Genomic DNA, 17,403 nt, shown 5'->3' on the forward strand with positions numbered 1-17,403 from the left:
AAAGAGAATAATTCATTTCAGTGGAGGATATGGATGAAGCCCTGAATACATTCCTACACCATTTCCTGCCCTTCAAAACAATAAAAATGTAAAAACCCAGAGGAAAGAAGGCCCCCGAGGTGGCAGGAACGAGAATCTCTTGACCCCCAAGGAATTTATTCTCCTGGATCTTCTGAAGCACTCTCCCTAGAACGCAGCATCAAGACCATTTTATTAGATTTTTCTAAACCCTTGAAATTGTCACATAATTGAAACAGAAACAGCAATTTAGAGCTCTGAATGGATTTCTTAAAAAGAAGACTCTGTCCTGGCCCAGCATCCCTCCCCTCCCTTGGCCATTCTTGCCCCTAACCTAAATTTAAGGCCCTTCTACACAAAAAACCCTATTTATCTTTTAAATCCTCCCCTGCCACAAAAGTTACACATTCCCCTAATGCCTTAGATTTCAGGACATTTGGGAGAAACTCATCCCAGACAACAGGCTAAAAAAAGAATCCATTAGCATTAACTTGCTTGTCACAGCCAGTGACAAATAAATGAATGTGATGCTTTCAGATCAGTCATTGGTGGAACTACCCCCAGGCAGATAAAGACCAGGACTGGGAGAGAGAGAGACCTCTCACACAGCAGGGTCTCAGCTCTTGCCTAGCTGCTTCCCAGGACTTTACTCTCACAGGCAGCAAAAACACAGGCATCCATACAGAAAAGGAAATGAAATCCTAATGCCCGTGGAGCATGCCCGAGATAAAGGGTGCATGCTATCTCGCCTGGAGAGCCAGGACCCCATGAGCAGGCCAAGCCACTGACACAGAAAGCTGTGTGCTATTTCATCCATCACGAAAGAAAGGGGCAATGTGCCCATCAACCCACAGGCTGCCAGGTAAGGTCCTCATATGATCTGAGCAGTGCCATCACAGGACAGTCACAGATAACTAATTCTTACACTGCACCAACATGTGGCCACTCAGAGATGCCGTCTCATTTCACCCCCATCAATTCTACCAGGTAGGTACTACTGATCCCCCAATTAAAGGGTAAAAATGGAGGCACAAAGCCAGTAAGTGATCTGTCCAATATTCTTGGGTAAAATGTCATTTCCTATGCTAAACAGGCTCTTAGAAAACTATAACAAATTCTATTTCTTAGCCTGGGCATTTCACATTGGTCAGGCAAAGTGGGAGAGCTGAAACTCTACCTACGTGTGTTGGATGCAGTGGACCCAATTGTCAGGGATCCAGTTGTCTGGCTGGGATCCAGACAAACTTTGGTGCAAAGGCCAACCCCTTTCTTAGAATGGCCCCAGGAAAGCTGTTTACTGTCTCAGGCCTCAGTTTACCCATCTGTCAAGTGGAGATAATACCAAGAACTGCAAAAGGTCATTGTAAAGGTTAAGCTAAAGGAGATTAATACACAGCTGGGGCTGGGGTTGTGGCTCAGTGGTAGAGTGCTTGACCAGCATGTGTGAGGCACTGGGTCTGATCCTCAGCACCACATTAAAAAAATAAATGAACGAATAACAAAGGTACTGTATTCATCTACAACTAAAAGAACTTTTTAAAAATACAAAAAAAAAATTTTTTTTAAAGAATACATAGTTGGTACTCTAGCATACTCTTGTAATTCTAGGCTGAGGCGGGAAGATCACAAGTTCAAGGGAAACTCAGGCAACTTATTAGCAAGACCATGTCTCAGATTTAAAAAAAAAAAAATGTTTTAAAGGGCTAGGGTGTAGCTAAGTGGTAAAAGTGTCACTGGGTTAAATCTCCAGTTCTGGGGCGGGGGGAATACAGAGGCTTAATACTATTTTGAATTGAAACTTTTCTTTTTAATTATTCAAAGTCTTAGAACTAAAAGCAGCACAGCAGCCAGGCACCCACCCTAAGAATAACTTTCCGAAGAGCTGAAAGCTTGGGCTACTTAACCTCAAAAGAAAGGGAGAATGGGGGATATTTTGTTATACTGAGGATGGAGAGGGACACCTGCCCCAGAGGGACCAATCATCCTAGGCTGCTGCTCCAACGTGCCACAGTGCCTGGCCCCAAGAAGGCACCTCCTCACCTCTCACAGAAAACGAGATCTGATTCCTAAAATGCATGTTCCCCACATCAAGCAGCCACCAGCCACAGGAGACCCCAAGCACACACTTCCCAAGCAGTCACGGGTCAAGCTGCTTGGAACAACAGGACATGAGCGTCCCACGAGGAATCTGTGATCTCCTCGTTGATAAACGCATCTCACAGTCCACATATGGTGAGGTTACCATCGCAGCTTAGACAAGGACAAACGAGAACTTTGGAAGTTGTCTACCCGGGGTTCCTTGTTGAGGAAGAGGAGGGGAAGACGGGAGGTAGAAACTCTTTGCAAGCTGCCATACCCACAGAGATCAGGGCAGGTAAGAGCATCACTCCTCAAGAAGAGTCTTGCCTGAGAGGATCCAGTCTGAATTACGCTTAGGTCCCAAGGCCAGGATGGGAAGCTCTCTGTGACACTACATCAGCCACAGTGCCATCAGTGAACCCCGGCTCTCCTAAGGATCCAAGAGGGCTCACAGCATCCCCAAGAACCTGAACACATACAACAGGCTCCCAGCCCCTGCCAAACAAAGCACAAGCCCATGTGTTCTGCCTGGCACACCCTTCCACAACCTACCCTAGGTGGCCCTGCGGCACACACCCTCTGGTTCCTGCTGCAAGGAAGGACTGAATTCCTGCCATTCTTGCTTTCTACCTGCTTTTCAGGATCTGGGGAAAAGACCACCTCCTCTGAGAAACTCAGATCTCCTTTCCTCTAAGTGCTATCCCAAGCTCAGCGAATCCTTTCCTGTAGCACAGGGTACCCCACCCCCCAATCTGTAACAAACATACCTGGGCCCAACAACTGTGCCTCCTTTGTCATTTTGCTCTCATCCTGTCTAAATGGAAGTCTAGGACGTACAAAAGTGCAGATGTAAGAGAGTTAAGAATTAGCAAGATACGCTTGTGTCCAGTGGAGGCAACCATCCATGAACCTAAATACCATAAAACTCAGAACAATGTGCCTAACACAAACGCTGATGCTGAGCAGAACCTGGTAAATAATTACTCAACTACCGAAAGTGACAACAGGAAGTATTAAAGCTAGGTCCCTCCCATTCCCACCATCACGCTGACTGGCTCTGGGGCTGACACCTGATAGCATGCACTACACTTACCAATTTGCTCTGAGCTTACTGCTCCACTAGAAGAAAAGCTCCATGAGGGCAGGGGCTTTGTCCTCTGCACCCTACCCCAAAGCCTCACACTGGTCTGGCACTGAAAGCCAGTGCTCAATGGTATTGGAAAATGAATGAGTGAGTGAAATGCCTAACACAACCCCTAACAGATTAGAGGTGCTTTGTGAGTTTTGTTACCTTATTATTGTTCAAAAAGCCACAACCAAAGAAAAGGTAAAGTGCTGTGGAAATCGAGGGAAAGAAGCATTACAGTCATGCACCATGTCATGTTGTGGTCAGGGGTGGCACCACCTACACAACAGTGGTCCCGTTCAATTATGCAGCCTGATGACATCTTGGCCATTTTAGTTCGTGTATGCGCAGTACCCTTTATGAGGTTTGCATGACAAAAATCACCTCATGACTCATTTCTCAGCATGTGGCCCCCGTCCTTAAGCAAGGATGCAGGGCTGTGCTTCCAAGAGGGAGTGGGGATGGCTTGAGCCAGGCTTTGTCAAAAAGGGATCTGTTGTGTACACCAGCATGAGGAGATGGGGGTCCACAAGGCACCATGGATTCAAGGCAGTGGGAGGCAAGAGTCCCTCACACAGATCTTGAAGGACCTGAAGCATGAGGCTATGACATTAAGGCTGTGTTCAGTCGGCACCAGGAAAATCGGAGGGCTTCCAGAATCCCTGCAAATGGAGTTCACACACAGAGGGAACCATTACCCAAGCTCCTGCTAAATAAGAATCCAACAAGAGGGGGCGAGATGAGGAGCAATATCCCCTGGTGTGTTCCCCAGGCTTTCCAGCAAAGAATGTCCACGTTTAAAAAGCCAAAATAGGACATGAGAATGCACGCCACCTAAAGGGGCACACAAGATGGTCAGCTGGAGCCTCCGCGGCTACCTTCCTCTCCCCGCTTTCCTGGGAGGAAAAGGAGGCTCACCTGTGTGTCAAGAAACACCTGACAGGGGGCCCAGGAGCTCTGTCATCTCTGCTGACTGACCTTAGCAAGGCAACGCCAGCACGGGAGGAAAGGCAAATCCTGGGAGAGGACATTTGTAGGACAAGTTGCCCCTCCTCCGCAAGCTGACACCTGCTCCCGACTTGGAAGGCAGGAAGGAGCAGTGCGCTCTCCCGACAAGCAAGAAGCTAAGCCACTAATCCCTCCGAGGTCCTCACTGGGGTGGAAAAGGGCCGCAGACACGCCACCACATCCTCGTGGGGACGAGAAAAGCCACCGACAGGTCGGTTAACAGTGGCTGCCAAAATGACGGCTGCAGATCACCCAAGATGGCAAGATGCTAGAGTGACCCGACCCGCCGCAGCACAGCGAGGGAAAGCCAGATGCAAGAAGCTCACCCTTCGCCCTTGAGAAGCTGCCAAGAAACCATTCCCCCGGAACGGGAGGTGTGCGTGAAATCGCCCGCGCTGCCACAGCACCCATCTGGATGCGTGCTTCAGAGAGAACCTTCCAGGGCCCTGAGGCCATATCAGAGGACAACACAAGGAACAGGAAAACCTGTCCACTAGCTCAACCCTTCCATATCTTAACCGTGGTGGGGCCCTGAAACAACCAACATAACACGACTAGGTGATAGATGCCTCCCCTGGGAAAAGGGCAGGCTCGACTCACATCATTCATTTAATTATTGAGCACTGACCGTCAACAGCTCCCTGCCACCAGGGAGCTTACGCTCCAAATGAGATTTTTTTTTTCCTGAGGGCATCCCAGTATTGTAATTTTTCTCATTGTTGTTGTTGTTCTATTAAAATAATTCTATAACGAGCCGGACACAGTGGAACAGGCCTGTAATCCCAGCTACTCAGGAGGCTGAGGCGGGAAGATTGCAAATTGGAGGCCAGCCTCAGCAATGTTTAGCAAAACCCTATCTCCATTAATAAATAAATAAATAAATAGGTCTGAGGATGCTGCTCAGTGGTAGAGCCCTGCCTCGGTTCAATCCCTAGTACCACAAAATATAAGGGTTCTATAATGATAATATCACCAGACATTGGCTGGGTGCCACTTTGTACATGACTCTCAGCAAAGAATTTTATATTCGTCTTCTAAACAGTTCCACGTGATAGGTACAAATGTTCACTTTTTTTTTTTTTTTTACAGAGATGGAAACTGAGACTTGGAGGGGCAACAGGCTGAAGAAATGATCTCTCCAGGTCATCAGCTAAGGTTCTTGGCTCTAAAACCTTAAGGAGGCTCAAGATGCGCAAGAACTGAAGCGACACATGGCACCCCGTTAATATGGACGATGTTTATGTTTTTATGTATCAGTTTTTTAAAAAATTAATTCAAATTTAAAAAACAAAAATAGAACTTGAGGGGAATGGCAATTGGGAGGAGTGGGAAATGTGTTTTTATACACAAGGATAATTAGAACAGATGGCGAGTGACACCAGGCTCCACTCTCGCCGATAGATGCTAAGGAGCCTCTTGGTTCCTCCACAGAAGAAAAAGCGGCCACAGACTCCAGTGAAACTCTTCCAGGCAGCCAACACTTCAGCCCAAAGGGGACAAAGGAAGGACATGGCATGATTGATCCCCATCATCCTCATTTCTCCAACAGCTTCAAATTAAGTCATCTTTTGAGAGTAGCATGACCATTTTAATTTTTAAAAAGACGAAGGAGGAGACTCTTACATATTTTACAAAATGAAGTAATCATCCGGAAAAAAAAAAAAAAATAGAAAGATATTGAATGGACCCTCTTCTTCTCCTGATCAAAATGTACTTCACTAATTAACGGTCACCGGTCTCCAAAGAGTTATCCCTGGACTGGTTAATAAAGCTCATTATACCTCACTTGAGATGTGAACATGGACGTCGCAAAGGGTGATGACTGAATTGCAGGCTTCCAAACCCTTCCTTCCATCCCTCATTAAAATTCTGGTCAAAACAGATTTTTATTTATGATACATTAAAGAATATTATGACAGTACTAATACAAAATCTGTTCTTCACTGCCACAGATTTCCCTGCGTCTTAAGTTACAGCTTCTTTCCACTAGCCTTGTTTTAACACCTCCATGGAATATTTCTCTGGGACCACTAGAAAGCAGACAAATGAGTTTTAACTGAAAGGCAAAGTGACTTATCCTTTACTAGGTCCTCAGCCAGTCCACAAGGAGGGGTCCAGTTCACTGTGCCACTGCGACCTTTAAAGCAGACTTGTAGAAGTTACATTGAAGGGAGATAAACAATCAATGCATAGGCTTTCTTTGAAAGTTCTATACTCCTGCCAGCCCGGCTGTGGTCCCCCAAAGTGACTTCAATCTGAAATGCTGGTGGCCAAGCTCAAATTCTGTTCAAAATAATGACAGACAGTAATGGCCTTTTCTCTCCACCCTGCTCCAAATCCCAACCACCACACACCTCGATGGTTCTCGGGGTGCCTCACGAGGTGCAGCAAACCAGAACAGGCTAAAAGGATCCCCCCCACTGAGTGGTTGGATGAAGCAAGAGTACATGACAGGGGCTGGGAATATAGCTCAGTTGGAAGAATGGGGATATAGCTCAGTTGGTGGAATGCTTGCCTCGCATGCACAAGGCCCTGGGTTCAATCCCCAGCACCACAAAAAAAAAAAAAAAAAAGAGTACATATATCAGGCTCACAGAGCAGGATGATATCACAGGGAGAAGAGAAAGACCCTAATTTCAAACTGCAGAACTTCACAATGTGAAGTGTCTGGCTGTGGCTCTGCTCCTAGCACCCAGTTGGCCTCGACAGAGCCTGTCTCCTCCTCCTCCGTGATAGAGCAGGGAGGCCGAGTGGTACCCCCATAGGAAAGTACATGGTAAAAGGTCCAGTTCTGGAGCAAAGTTGTGTAGTGAATCTCCTGTACCACTTCTCAAGCCATCAGTGGCTCAGTTTCCTCATCTATATGCTGGAGATAATACTAAGACCCACCTTAAAGCCATGGTGGGAACTACGTGGATTAATGCACAGCAAGTCCTGACAACGGTTCCTGGCATGTACATTCACTTAGTATCATTATTATTACTTGAGCTCTCACAGGGCTGGGGTGAGGACCTAACAAAAAATAACAGTTAAAATGGCAGGTACTACATATGGTATCACTGTGCACCAGGCCTTTTTTAAAGCACATTAATTTTATTTAATCTGTAGAAAAATCCTGTGAGAAAGCAAAACTGAGGTTCGGGGAAGTTAAGCAATTTTTCTAAGTTCACACAGCTAATGAGTGGCACAACTGGCATCTGAAGCCAGGCTGGGGAGCTTGCAAACGTTACTACCCTCAGGATGATTAAACTGACAATCATAATGGTAATGATGAGTTGCAAAGCTCTTGCCATGAACCATCGTGACCTTTATTCTTCCCTAAAACCCTCTGAGGAAGCTACTGTCATCACTCCCATTTTACAGATGAGGAAACTGAGATAGAGAAGCCCTTTGTTAGGTGACAAGTGTCATTATTACAAATTCCCCAGAATTCCATGTTCCCCCCACCAACTAATGCACATTGGACCATTCATCTCTCAACAGCACAGAGGACTGGGAGATGTATGATTCCACAAGTTTGAGAAATAGTGTATCTTGTTTTCAAGTTGAATGTATCACCAAAAAAAAACAAATGACAGAATACATTAAAGTGAAATATTGCCTTCCTAGTTTAAAAAGAAAAAATGGGGGCAGGGGAGAGGTAGGGATAACAAAAGGGAAGAGAAAACAGGTCAAACCCATGCTTTAACCAAGTCAGGGATTTTTCCAGCTTCCCTCTAGGGTAATCTGATCCAAGTTTCTGAGTGATCAAATGACTAACCTGGAAATTTGAAGATTCACACTTACGGAAGAAACAGCAGTTCTTCCAAACCCAGGAAATACCGCTAAGCCTGGGAAGCCTTCTGAAATGTGAAGGATCACACAGTTTGGAAAGCAACTACACACATTAAGATGATCCCAAAGGCTGTGCTATGTACAGAAGTAATCTAACCTCTTCAGTCCGTTAATTCCTATCGTCTACTTAAGCATTGGGGGGAAAAAATACCTTAAGAAAATATGTCAGTATATTTACCTAAGGAATTCTGGTTCCATCTTTAAAAAGGAAGAGAAAGAAAGAATCACTCACTCGCGTAGCAGGATCCAGACGTGAAATTCTCAAAATATCATCCAAAACAGCCCACTTTTTTCTGTGATAATGTACAAGACTGTTTTCCCCTTCATAGTTAGAAGGTTCCTCTCCAAGAGACTATGCTTAAAGAATTAAACTGAATTTGCAAAGAGCCACATAACCCTTTTCCTTTACGTCTTTCAATCTAGAACCTTCAACTCTTCCCCTTTCACCTGACAGGGTCAAGGCCACAGATACAGAAAAGTATCTCTTCCAAGGTTACACAAGGAAGCAGAAAGCATACCTCAAAAGTGCAAACTGACCACATACCCCCTAAGCCCTTCCGACCTAACCGTGGACTTCACGTAGCTGTGTCCTTGGGGCCACCTAGCAGGCAGGCTTAGTGAAAACTATGTTAACTACACACTTCTAAAAAAGTGCAGCCCTGTCTCAATCCTTTCAGCAAGTCTTGGAGTATCACTCCTTCGGGGTTACAACATTTCCCGAACTTGTCCGCCCAGGCACAAAATAAGCAACACTGTTGGTTTCAAGTTTGCCCTGATTTATCCAACCAACTTGAAGCCACGATATCCCCTGCTTCTGCTCTCAGACTTATGGCTTTAGGGGGTCTAGGAAGTTGTTTCCAAGCTAAATTCATTCTATTCCTCTCCAAAAACTCCAACTCAAGAGTACCCTCCAGAGTGAGAGTCACAGAGAAATGTTCCACTTTTCCCAATAGGATCTCAGCAACGCTTAAAAAATAAACAGAACACTTGCATAAATATTACAACAGACGGAGCCAACTCCTCCAGTTGAGGATCAGACTTGTCCCTCTCCCCAGCTGGATGCTCAGAACCCACCTGGGGACAGCAAACTTAGAGGCGCACTAGCCATGGGGTTATCTCATTGAACCGCTGGTCTGCACTCGCCACCCGTGCTGACACCCTAAAGTACAGCGGACATTGGGTTTCAACACTGCATGGTCAAAGCTCCATGGGAACTTGAAATCCTTACATCCATTGCAAATCCTAAAATCCTATCATTGGTTCTCCTACTTACCTTGGGTTGCGCTCGGCGAGGAAATGCAACTTTGGGGTCAATCTGGGGGGAAAAATAGAAAAGTAGGAGTCAGTGAAATGCTAAGGAAAGGGGAAAAAATAGGATCAATCACCTAATTATTAATCACCCATTTCTCAGGCTTATATCTTGGCATTTATTAACTTCTTGGGCAACTGCAAAGTCCCTTCAATGCTGAGCTCAGCTTTCGTCATCCCTCCAAAATTGGCCTTTCTGAAATGCCTCATGGTGCATCTCAGTGTGTGACGCTCTTCATAAACCGGGTGTCATGTACCCTTATTTAGACAAGGGATTCTCTTCCACAGACACTGCCCAGTAAAAGCTACTCACAGCTAATCTGCAATGTGAGTCCAGGAGAAAAGACGGGAGCAAAGTCATCACTGAAAAAAAATCATAACCTGAAAATTCAACATAAGCCCTTCTAGCACCAAGTAATCAGATCCAACACAATGCTCTGCTTGAATTTTAGCAAAATAAAGTGACCCAGGATTAATCAAAAAGATCTGTTCCGTAGTTATACCTCAAAAGAAAGCAGGTGTCCACAACTGCGGAGCTGGACTTGGTTCTTAAAATAATTTAAAAAGAAAGAGAAAAAATGCATCTGAACTAAATACACCCGGATAAAAAAACACACACACAAAAAAAACATATAGGGTAAAAATCTATGAGTGACCCGAGTTCAAATTAAAAAAGAAAAGGTCGGCCTGGCGATGGTGAAAAATAAAATTACTGGAAAAAAAAAAAGTCACAATCAGTGGTGGTTCCCACCTGTGATCCCACCAACTTGGGAGGCTGAGGAAGGAGGATCACAAGTATGAGGCCAGGCTCAGCAACTTAGCAATACCCCTGTCTCAAAATGAAAAATAAGAAGGGCTGGGGATGTGGCTCGGGTTCAATCCACAGCAGCACCGCCAAAAAAAAAAAAATTCAGAATCTAGTCTGAGAATTAGGGTATCCCCACCTCCACCTCCACCTCAATGGAAAAACTTCTCCACTTCAAATCAAAAGCCTGCAGAGCACATGATTCTCAATCAGAGACTAGTTTTTACAACTCAAAACAATTCCCACAGAAGCATTTGAATCCAACAGGCTGAAGTGAGGAGAAAAAAAAAGTTACTGGATAGATAAAAAGAAGAAAAAAAAAATATTTTCCATTGTAGATTTTCATCAAAATTCTAAATGTCATAAATCTTTAGATAAAATCCAACTCAGGGCATGAATACTGCTGCAAGTTATTTATTTTTAAAGGCTTTTGGCTTTTGCATTAAATTTTTTCCTTTCTAAAAAGTAAACCTGAATTTGTTTTCAGTTCTGTCATGGAGGGGAAAAAAAAAATAATGCTTTGGGAAAAAGAGCAAAGGATGAAAAGCTCACCACTGATGGCTTCTCCGTTCCCTGACTTAACATGCCCTAGGACCCCGGGCAGTAAAGACGCACAAGGATTTATCGCTTTTATTAAGGTAGTTTAAAGACCTAATAAAAGTCTGTTTCGTGTTTTCTACCTTGAAGCATCACCTGAGAAATGAGAGATTACTTTTCAAACGCTAAAAGAGACCCCAAAAATCTCTGATCTAGAAACTACCCTTTCATAAAGATTAACATTACTGCATCTACAGGTGTGCCCAGCACTGACTAGAGCTCATCTACAAGAGAAATACAACAGGTGTGGATTTTCCATTCTGTTGACCAAACATAGGACAGACGCATCTGTTCAAAAACACTCTTCGAAAGGATTTTATTTATTTATTTTTTTTAGCTGACCAGCACACAATTGTAAAAGAAGTCCACCTTGTTTTCGGGACAAAAGGTAAAGGGCACTCAAAGGAGAGTTCAGGAGGTAAGGGGAGACGACACAAGGAAAAAATGTGATACGCTTTAATAAAAAAACTAAAATGACAAAACCAAAAGCCAATTGGGAACTATACTGTGTGTGGTGACATCCGCGCATGGCACTGAGGTCAGCGTGCAAAGTTTACACACGGAGATCTCTAAAGGAGAGGAGGGGTCAAGGCAAGATGGCAAATCCCAACCTTTTGTACATCCCTGTCAACTAGTTTTTAAAGATGAACAACAAAAAAAAAGAAAACTACCAAAAATTAAAACATTAGTTAGTTAGGTACAACTCTACTTACTGCATCTACAGTCCTCTAGGAAACACTAGGGTACTAATTTGGATGCGAATGGCCGTTACCTAAACAAAGCTTTTAAGGTAAGGGTAAACAAGATCCTCGTTTCCATGTCAATAAACCAACCGCCTTCTGCCTCCTGCACTGAACGTTGAAACAAAGTCAAAAGCTAGGTTATACTAAATAATAGCTACCACAACACGTCTACAAACAATTAGGGAGGGAAACTGTAGGCTATGCCCTTGACGCTGAAGGATTCGACCCACCAGCCACCACAGTAACCAAATTCTAATTCTCCTACCCAGGTGGGGAGAGGGGAGTGGACCAGAAATTCAAGAATTTGCCTTGAGATGATTTTCCTCATTAATTTTACGAGTTTTTTGAAATATCTAGCCAAGAAGTCAAGGAGGAAAAAAAAAATCCTCAGACATCCGTTATCACCCTACAAATGATTATTCCTCAAATTAAATTCTCTAAAAGTACAAAATGTCTGAGCCATAAGCTAAAATACTTCCAAGACAATTAATAAAGCTACTAAGTATGTGAGGTCTTTTCCTGGGGAGAGAGAGGGCAGCCCCTGACCTCTTTGATCAGAGAAAGAGGGTGAATTTGCAAAATCAATAAGAATGCATATCAAAGGTTGTCAGTTTTTTTTTTCTTTTCTTTTCTTCTCTTCCATTCAGTGTTCCATTCCATTGGCTTTCAATGTCAAAGGCAAAAGAACCTAGAAGATGGCCTCGTTCTGTTTGTTTTACAGAAGAGGAAACTGAGGCCAGAGACAGGGAACAACTTGCCCAAGTCCATGATGGACCACTAGAAAGAGAACCCCATCTCTAGCTCCATCCCTGGAGCCCACCATAGAGAAGTGGAGCCCCACGCTGCCCACCACTACATCCCAACATCACCTCGAGGCCTCTGTTTAAGCAGATATATAAAAAAAAAAAAAAAATCGTGGGGAAATTACAGTAGACGAGACGTACAGGGAAGGGAGGAGAGGCAGGAAGCCAACACAGGGGCTTAAATAAAACACTGTGAACTCCCCAGTCTCCCCTAACATTACATTTATTATTACAGACTGACAATTCTTTCTTCCCTTCCTCTCTGACCTCACCCTAGCAACTTTTCCCCCTCTCCACTCTGGATTTTAAAAACTTCTAATGCTATAAAAGTACCCACACTCATATGAAAGGAGCCAAGAAAAAAAAAAATCACTTTGAAACCCAAGGCCTTATCAGGCTTCGGTTTCACGCCATCTGGAGTCACCCCACTGGATGCCCAGCTTGGCTCTGCTAGCGACTCCTTTTCTTCTCAAACCGCATTCCAAATCCCAAGTGCACCAAGAGAAACCTGTTGCCTGGACCCAGGATGGGCACCCCCTCCCTCCCCTGCCACCCTGGCTTCCCTCAGCCGGGAAGCAGGCTGTGCCTCCAACAAGCCATTCCCACAGCCACAGTTGGTAACGCGGGCAGTGCTGGGTGACAAAGTTCCCTCTGCTCTCTGGTAGTTTCTCTGTATGGTCCCCCTGGCCGGGAGAATAGCCCCTCGGGGGAGTCAAATCCCCTCCTCCCAGACTCCCGAAGCTGCAATGGGACAGGCTCTAAAAGAAAACCCCAAACCCAGCCAACGCAGCAAACTTCTGAGCCAACTCGCTAGCTAGCTCGGTTTAAAAGTACCCATTTCTAGCACAGAAGCAAAAGACGGCGCTGTCCCTTTAAATAGGGCTGTCAATGCCCAGATCGTTCCTGAAAAGGGGCGAGCAACAACAACCACAACAACAACAAACAAACAAAAAGCAACCTACCGTCTTGGAATCTAACTCATGGTGGGGCTGACCTAATACTTTATCTACACTTGCTGGGTCTGCGAACGTGACGAAACCGAAGCCTCTGAAAGGAGACAAAGAGGGAGAAAAACAAACAAGAAAATGTGACACCATTGAAAGCAACAAGGAGTAAGACCTAATGCAGAAGGGGAGCAAAAGTTGCCCCCCACAAACCCCCATCCCGACGTCCCTCCCCTAAGTCTATTATCCTGCCTACAGCCCTCTACCTCGCAGGAAGGAAAAAAAAAATATCAAGGTTAATGGGGGAAGTGGAACGGGGGGGCAGGGCGGCTGGAGGTAACTTGGAAGAGGCTGGTGCCTCCACCCTGGCCGCCTCAGTTTCCTCTCCTCCTCCCTTTCTTAAGGCTTTGTTGTATTCCGGAGGGGGTCCGGCAACCCAGAGAGATTCACCCACCTTTCCAAGAGGGGACTTCAGAGTTTGGGGAGCTGGGAGTATAAGGAAGGCACACATTGGGGAAAAAAAAAAAACTATGTGGAAAGTGAATGAAGCTGAATGTCATTTTAAACAAGAGAAAAAGAAGCAACGGGAAATGACTTCAGGCGAACGAGATGGGCATCTCTGTATTCAGAGTTCAGCCCTAATTAACCATAACCTTTGGGGTTATGGTGGGGTGGGGTGGGGGGGAGTGACGTTCCGGACCAGCCACGAGCCTGAGCCCCATTCTAAATCCGCTTAGCTACTTCCGAAGACACCTCCAAAAATAAAACTTAAAAACTTTGTTCTAAAATAAAGGCAAAAAAAAAAAAAAAACAGAAGGGAATGGTTTACCTGGAGCGTTTCGTAGTGGGATCTCTCATGACCATACATTCTCTAATTTCTCCAAATTTGCTAAAATAGTCTCTAAGGCTATCTGTAGAGAGAGAAAGAGAGAGATGGGGGGGGAGAGAGAGAAGGTGTGGAGAAAAGAAAAAAAAAAGCAATGCAAATTTTGATCAAGGACAAAAACCAAAAGTAGTTTTCTGTTGTTATTCTGTTTTGTTTTCTGCAATTTTTTTGCACACGCGGGCGGGGGAATTCGGCCACAGAGGTCGTGTAGAGGGCTCGGAAAGGATTTGCTATTTAAAAAAAATAAAATAAATAACCTTGCACAGGAGAAGTGGGGAGCCAATGGCGGGGGGGGGGGGGGCTCCTACACCGGGATAACAAAGAGCAATAAAGAAGCCAAGAAGGGGGGGACCCAGGCGTCCCCCCCTCCCTCCCTTACCTGGTGAGGTCTGCCAGCTCAGTCCACCGATAAACATTTTACTAGAGGGAGAAAACATAACAGAAGTGAGCACCGATGTCAGATCGGCCATTTTGACGTGTAACTTACAAAAGCTAAAAGGAAAGCGGGGGGGAGCGATCGAGCGCGAGCCGGGAGGTGGGGTGGGGGAGAAGGTGGCGGCGAAACGCCATCCAAAGGTGTGTAACTTCCACTGGGGGGGGGCGCGGAAGGGCGGGAGTGGGGGGGGCGCGGAGATGCCCGGCTCCGCGCACCGCCGTCCCCGCGCCGCGGCAAGGAGAGCGAGCCCGGCGGCGGCGGCGGCGGCGCGGTGGGCAGCGGCTGGAAACTTACCCGGGGTCGTGCTGGGAGTCGTTGGCGCTGCCCGAGGTGCCTTGGCTCCCATTTGCCTCCATATCGGAGCCCCCCCGCCCCCCCACCCCCGAAACACCGAGCCCCACAGCGATCGGAGCGGAGCGGCGGCCGGCTCCGAGCCCCGAGATCTCCGCTCCCTCCTCCCCCGCCTCCTCCCCCCCGCCCGGGCTCCTCCGAATCTCTCTGCGAGCGGCGGAGCCGGGGCAGCGGCGAGAGCCGTCACACGTGGGCTCGGCTTAGCTCAGCCCCGCCGCCTCGCACACCCCCCGTCCCCGCCCCCCCGGCCCATCCCCACCTCTCCCCCTCCTCCTCCCCACCCCCATCTCCTCCTCCTCCTCCTCCTCCTCCTCCCCCTCCTCCCCGGCGCACGTGGGGCGGAGTTCTAGAACGTCGTGTAACCAATGCGGTGACGTCACGCACCCCGGTGCGGCCCCCGCCTGCCCGCGCGCGCGCTCACTCGGCCCCCCCCAGCTGCTGGACCCTTGGGGTCGACGCGCGCGAGCCCCGAGGCCCGAAGGGGGCCCCGCCTCCGGACAGACGGGCGGAAAAAAAAAAAAAAAAAAGGGGAGCGCACCCCGACTTCCCTGGATCACATGGGCTGCGGGGGGCGGGAGGATCGGGGAAGGGGGAGGCGCGGGGAGCTCGCCGCGGCTCCCCACCCGGGCCCGGGAGAAGACGCCCCCCTCCCCCTGTTCGGCCTCTCCATTCAAGTTCGCTCGCGGTCCCCTGCCGCCGCCGGGACCTGGGGATGGCACTAGCCGCCCGCCCTGGTCTGCGCCCAGTTTCAAGCCACCGCGCAAAAATTTAGGTCAAGGACGTAGGGAGCAAGCCCACACCCTGGCGCTCCTCTGGCGGCTCCCGAGACACCCCCCCTCCCCCAGGATCTGGGGACTCCGGGATGGCGGAGACCCTCCGGCACAAACACCAGCCACAAGTTTTATTTTCCTTTCGCGCTGCAAGTTCGCTGGCTCGCTCGCTCTCCACACCGGCACGTCTTGTGCGGCTCCCCGCCCTTCACCGGCGGAGGTACGGATCTGTACTGGGGAAAGGTTATTTTGGAACTTTGAGAAACTGACGCGATTCCAATGGCGAGAAAGTGCCCAGGAAAGAGTTTCCGCGTGAATCGTACAGCGTTTTAAAAATATAATAAAATCGGTTTTATAGGGGTCAAGGTCAAATGATCGGGATTCAGAGCCAATGTTTGTACATAGTGAGAAGTAGTTTTGGAGCGTCTCTGGGATGGCTGGGAAGGTAGTTATTTCAGGAAACCCCTCTCCAACCCGTCCGTTATAATATATTTTATTCTTTCTCAAGTTACCCAGGCTTTATATGCTGAGATAGTAAAATGCATGAGATTGAAATAGCCCAAGACCTCAAGACCTGGGGAGGTCATTGGGGTAGCAGAAGGCTTCAGACACACACACCACCACCATCACCATCACAGAAGCATTATGGCACAGCATAGATCCAGGCACACAGTAGGTGCCTAATAAATGCTTGATAATCCCCCCCCCCTTGCTCAATGAAAAACCTCAAAACATGATATTTGTAGCTTCCCAAAGGCATCGCACATTTCTCCAGCAGATTCCATTTAAAGCTGGCCAAATTCAGGCTGGATTCAATTTATGGGGTATTTAAAACAATAAGGATACAATTATACTTATTATTTTATATTATTACAGTAAACTAAGTTAATATGGCATGAGGGGCAACATAAAGTTGCGGTTCATCAAATATTCAGATTAAGGTTAAGTATGAATTGATGCCCAATTAACACTTTTCTGTTAATTTTCATTAGGATTAGAAGACAATGGAATACACTCAACACCAAAACTGCACCAAATCTACTGTGGGTCTTTAAACGTGGAACATTTGGAAAAACTCAACACCAACCAAATCCTTGGGTGTCCAGACTCTCAATCTCCCTGTCCTCTGAATTGGGATAATTCCCCCTTGACAAGATTGATGGGGTGGGGGTGAAGTGTTTGACGTGAACAAAAGTTATAGAACTCTTTCTCCTTGCAAACCTATGTGGGGTCATGTTCATAACCAATCATTACTTAATCCCATTTTAGATGGCACTTTGAAGCTTTAAATCATTTGCCATTGCTCCAAGCCGATTCTCAAATCATCTGGGGGTCTCATGCATTGAAGAGCCAGTTTTGATGATAATTGTTTATTATTATTCCCAATAACAAAATGAGGACAATAGAGCTAATTGGATTGTGTTTTGGGTTTTTACAACTACCATACTCTGAGCTTGAAAGGCCTTTCCTAATCCAACCCCCTCATTTTACCCAAGATGTCAGAGATGCTACACTGTCAGGCCCCATCCTTACCTCTACCAGTGAGTTACCAAGAAGGGGCCTAGTCATCAGTTCATGCCCTTGGCTCTGCTGCCTCAATATTTATTCTCTCCTTTGCAAGGTGAGAATGGGTGCTGTTCTTACTGGTGTAGACCTACACAAGCTGACACTTAGTGAACTGGAAGAAAACCCTGA

At 46.6% G+C, this 17,403-nt stretch overlaps 1 protein-coding gene across 6 annotated transcripts in view; it reads right to left on the reverse strand.

Annotated features, from left to right (window-relative positions):
* Msi2 (musashi RNA binding protein 2) overlaps positions 1–14,957 on the reverse strand; it is a 369,627-nt gene extending 354,670 nt beyond the window's left edge. For all 6 annotated transcript variants that reach the window (XM_071602928.1, XM_071602927.1, XM_027950228.2 and 3 more), the window contains exons 1-5: positions 14,882–14,957; positions 14,531–14,571; positions 14,095–14,176; positions 13,284–13,368; positions 9,339–9,380 (exon numbers count right to left, since the gene is read on the reverse strand). In XM_071602928.1, coding sequence (XP_071459029.1) covers positions 9,339–9,380; positions 13,284–13,368; positions 14,095–14,176; positions 14,531–14,571; positions 14,882–14,943 — 312 coding nt within the window. In that variant the 5' untranslated portion in view covers positions 14,944–14,957. The remainder of the gene's footprint in view (positions 1–9,338; positions 9,381–13,283; positions 13,369–14,094; positions 14,177–14,530; positions 14,572–14,881) is intronic.
* Between the last annotated feature and the right edge of the window lie 2,446 nt (positions 14,958–17,403).

Source organism: Marmota flaviventris, chromosome 17, assembly GCF_047511675.1.
Source record: "Marmota flaviventris isolate mMarFla1 chromosome 17, mMarFla1.hap1, whole genome shotgun sequence".
Lineage (NCBI taxonomy): Eukaryota > Metazoa > Chordata > Mammalia > Rodentia > Sciuridae > Marmota > Marmota flaviventris.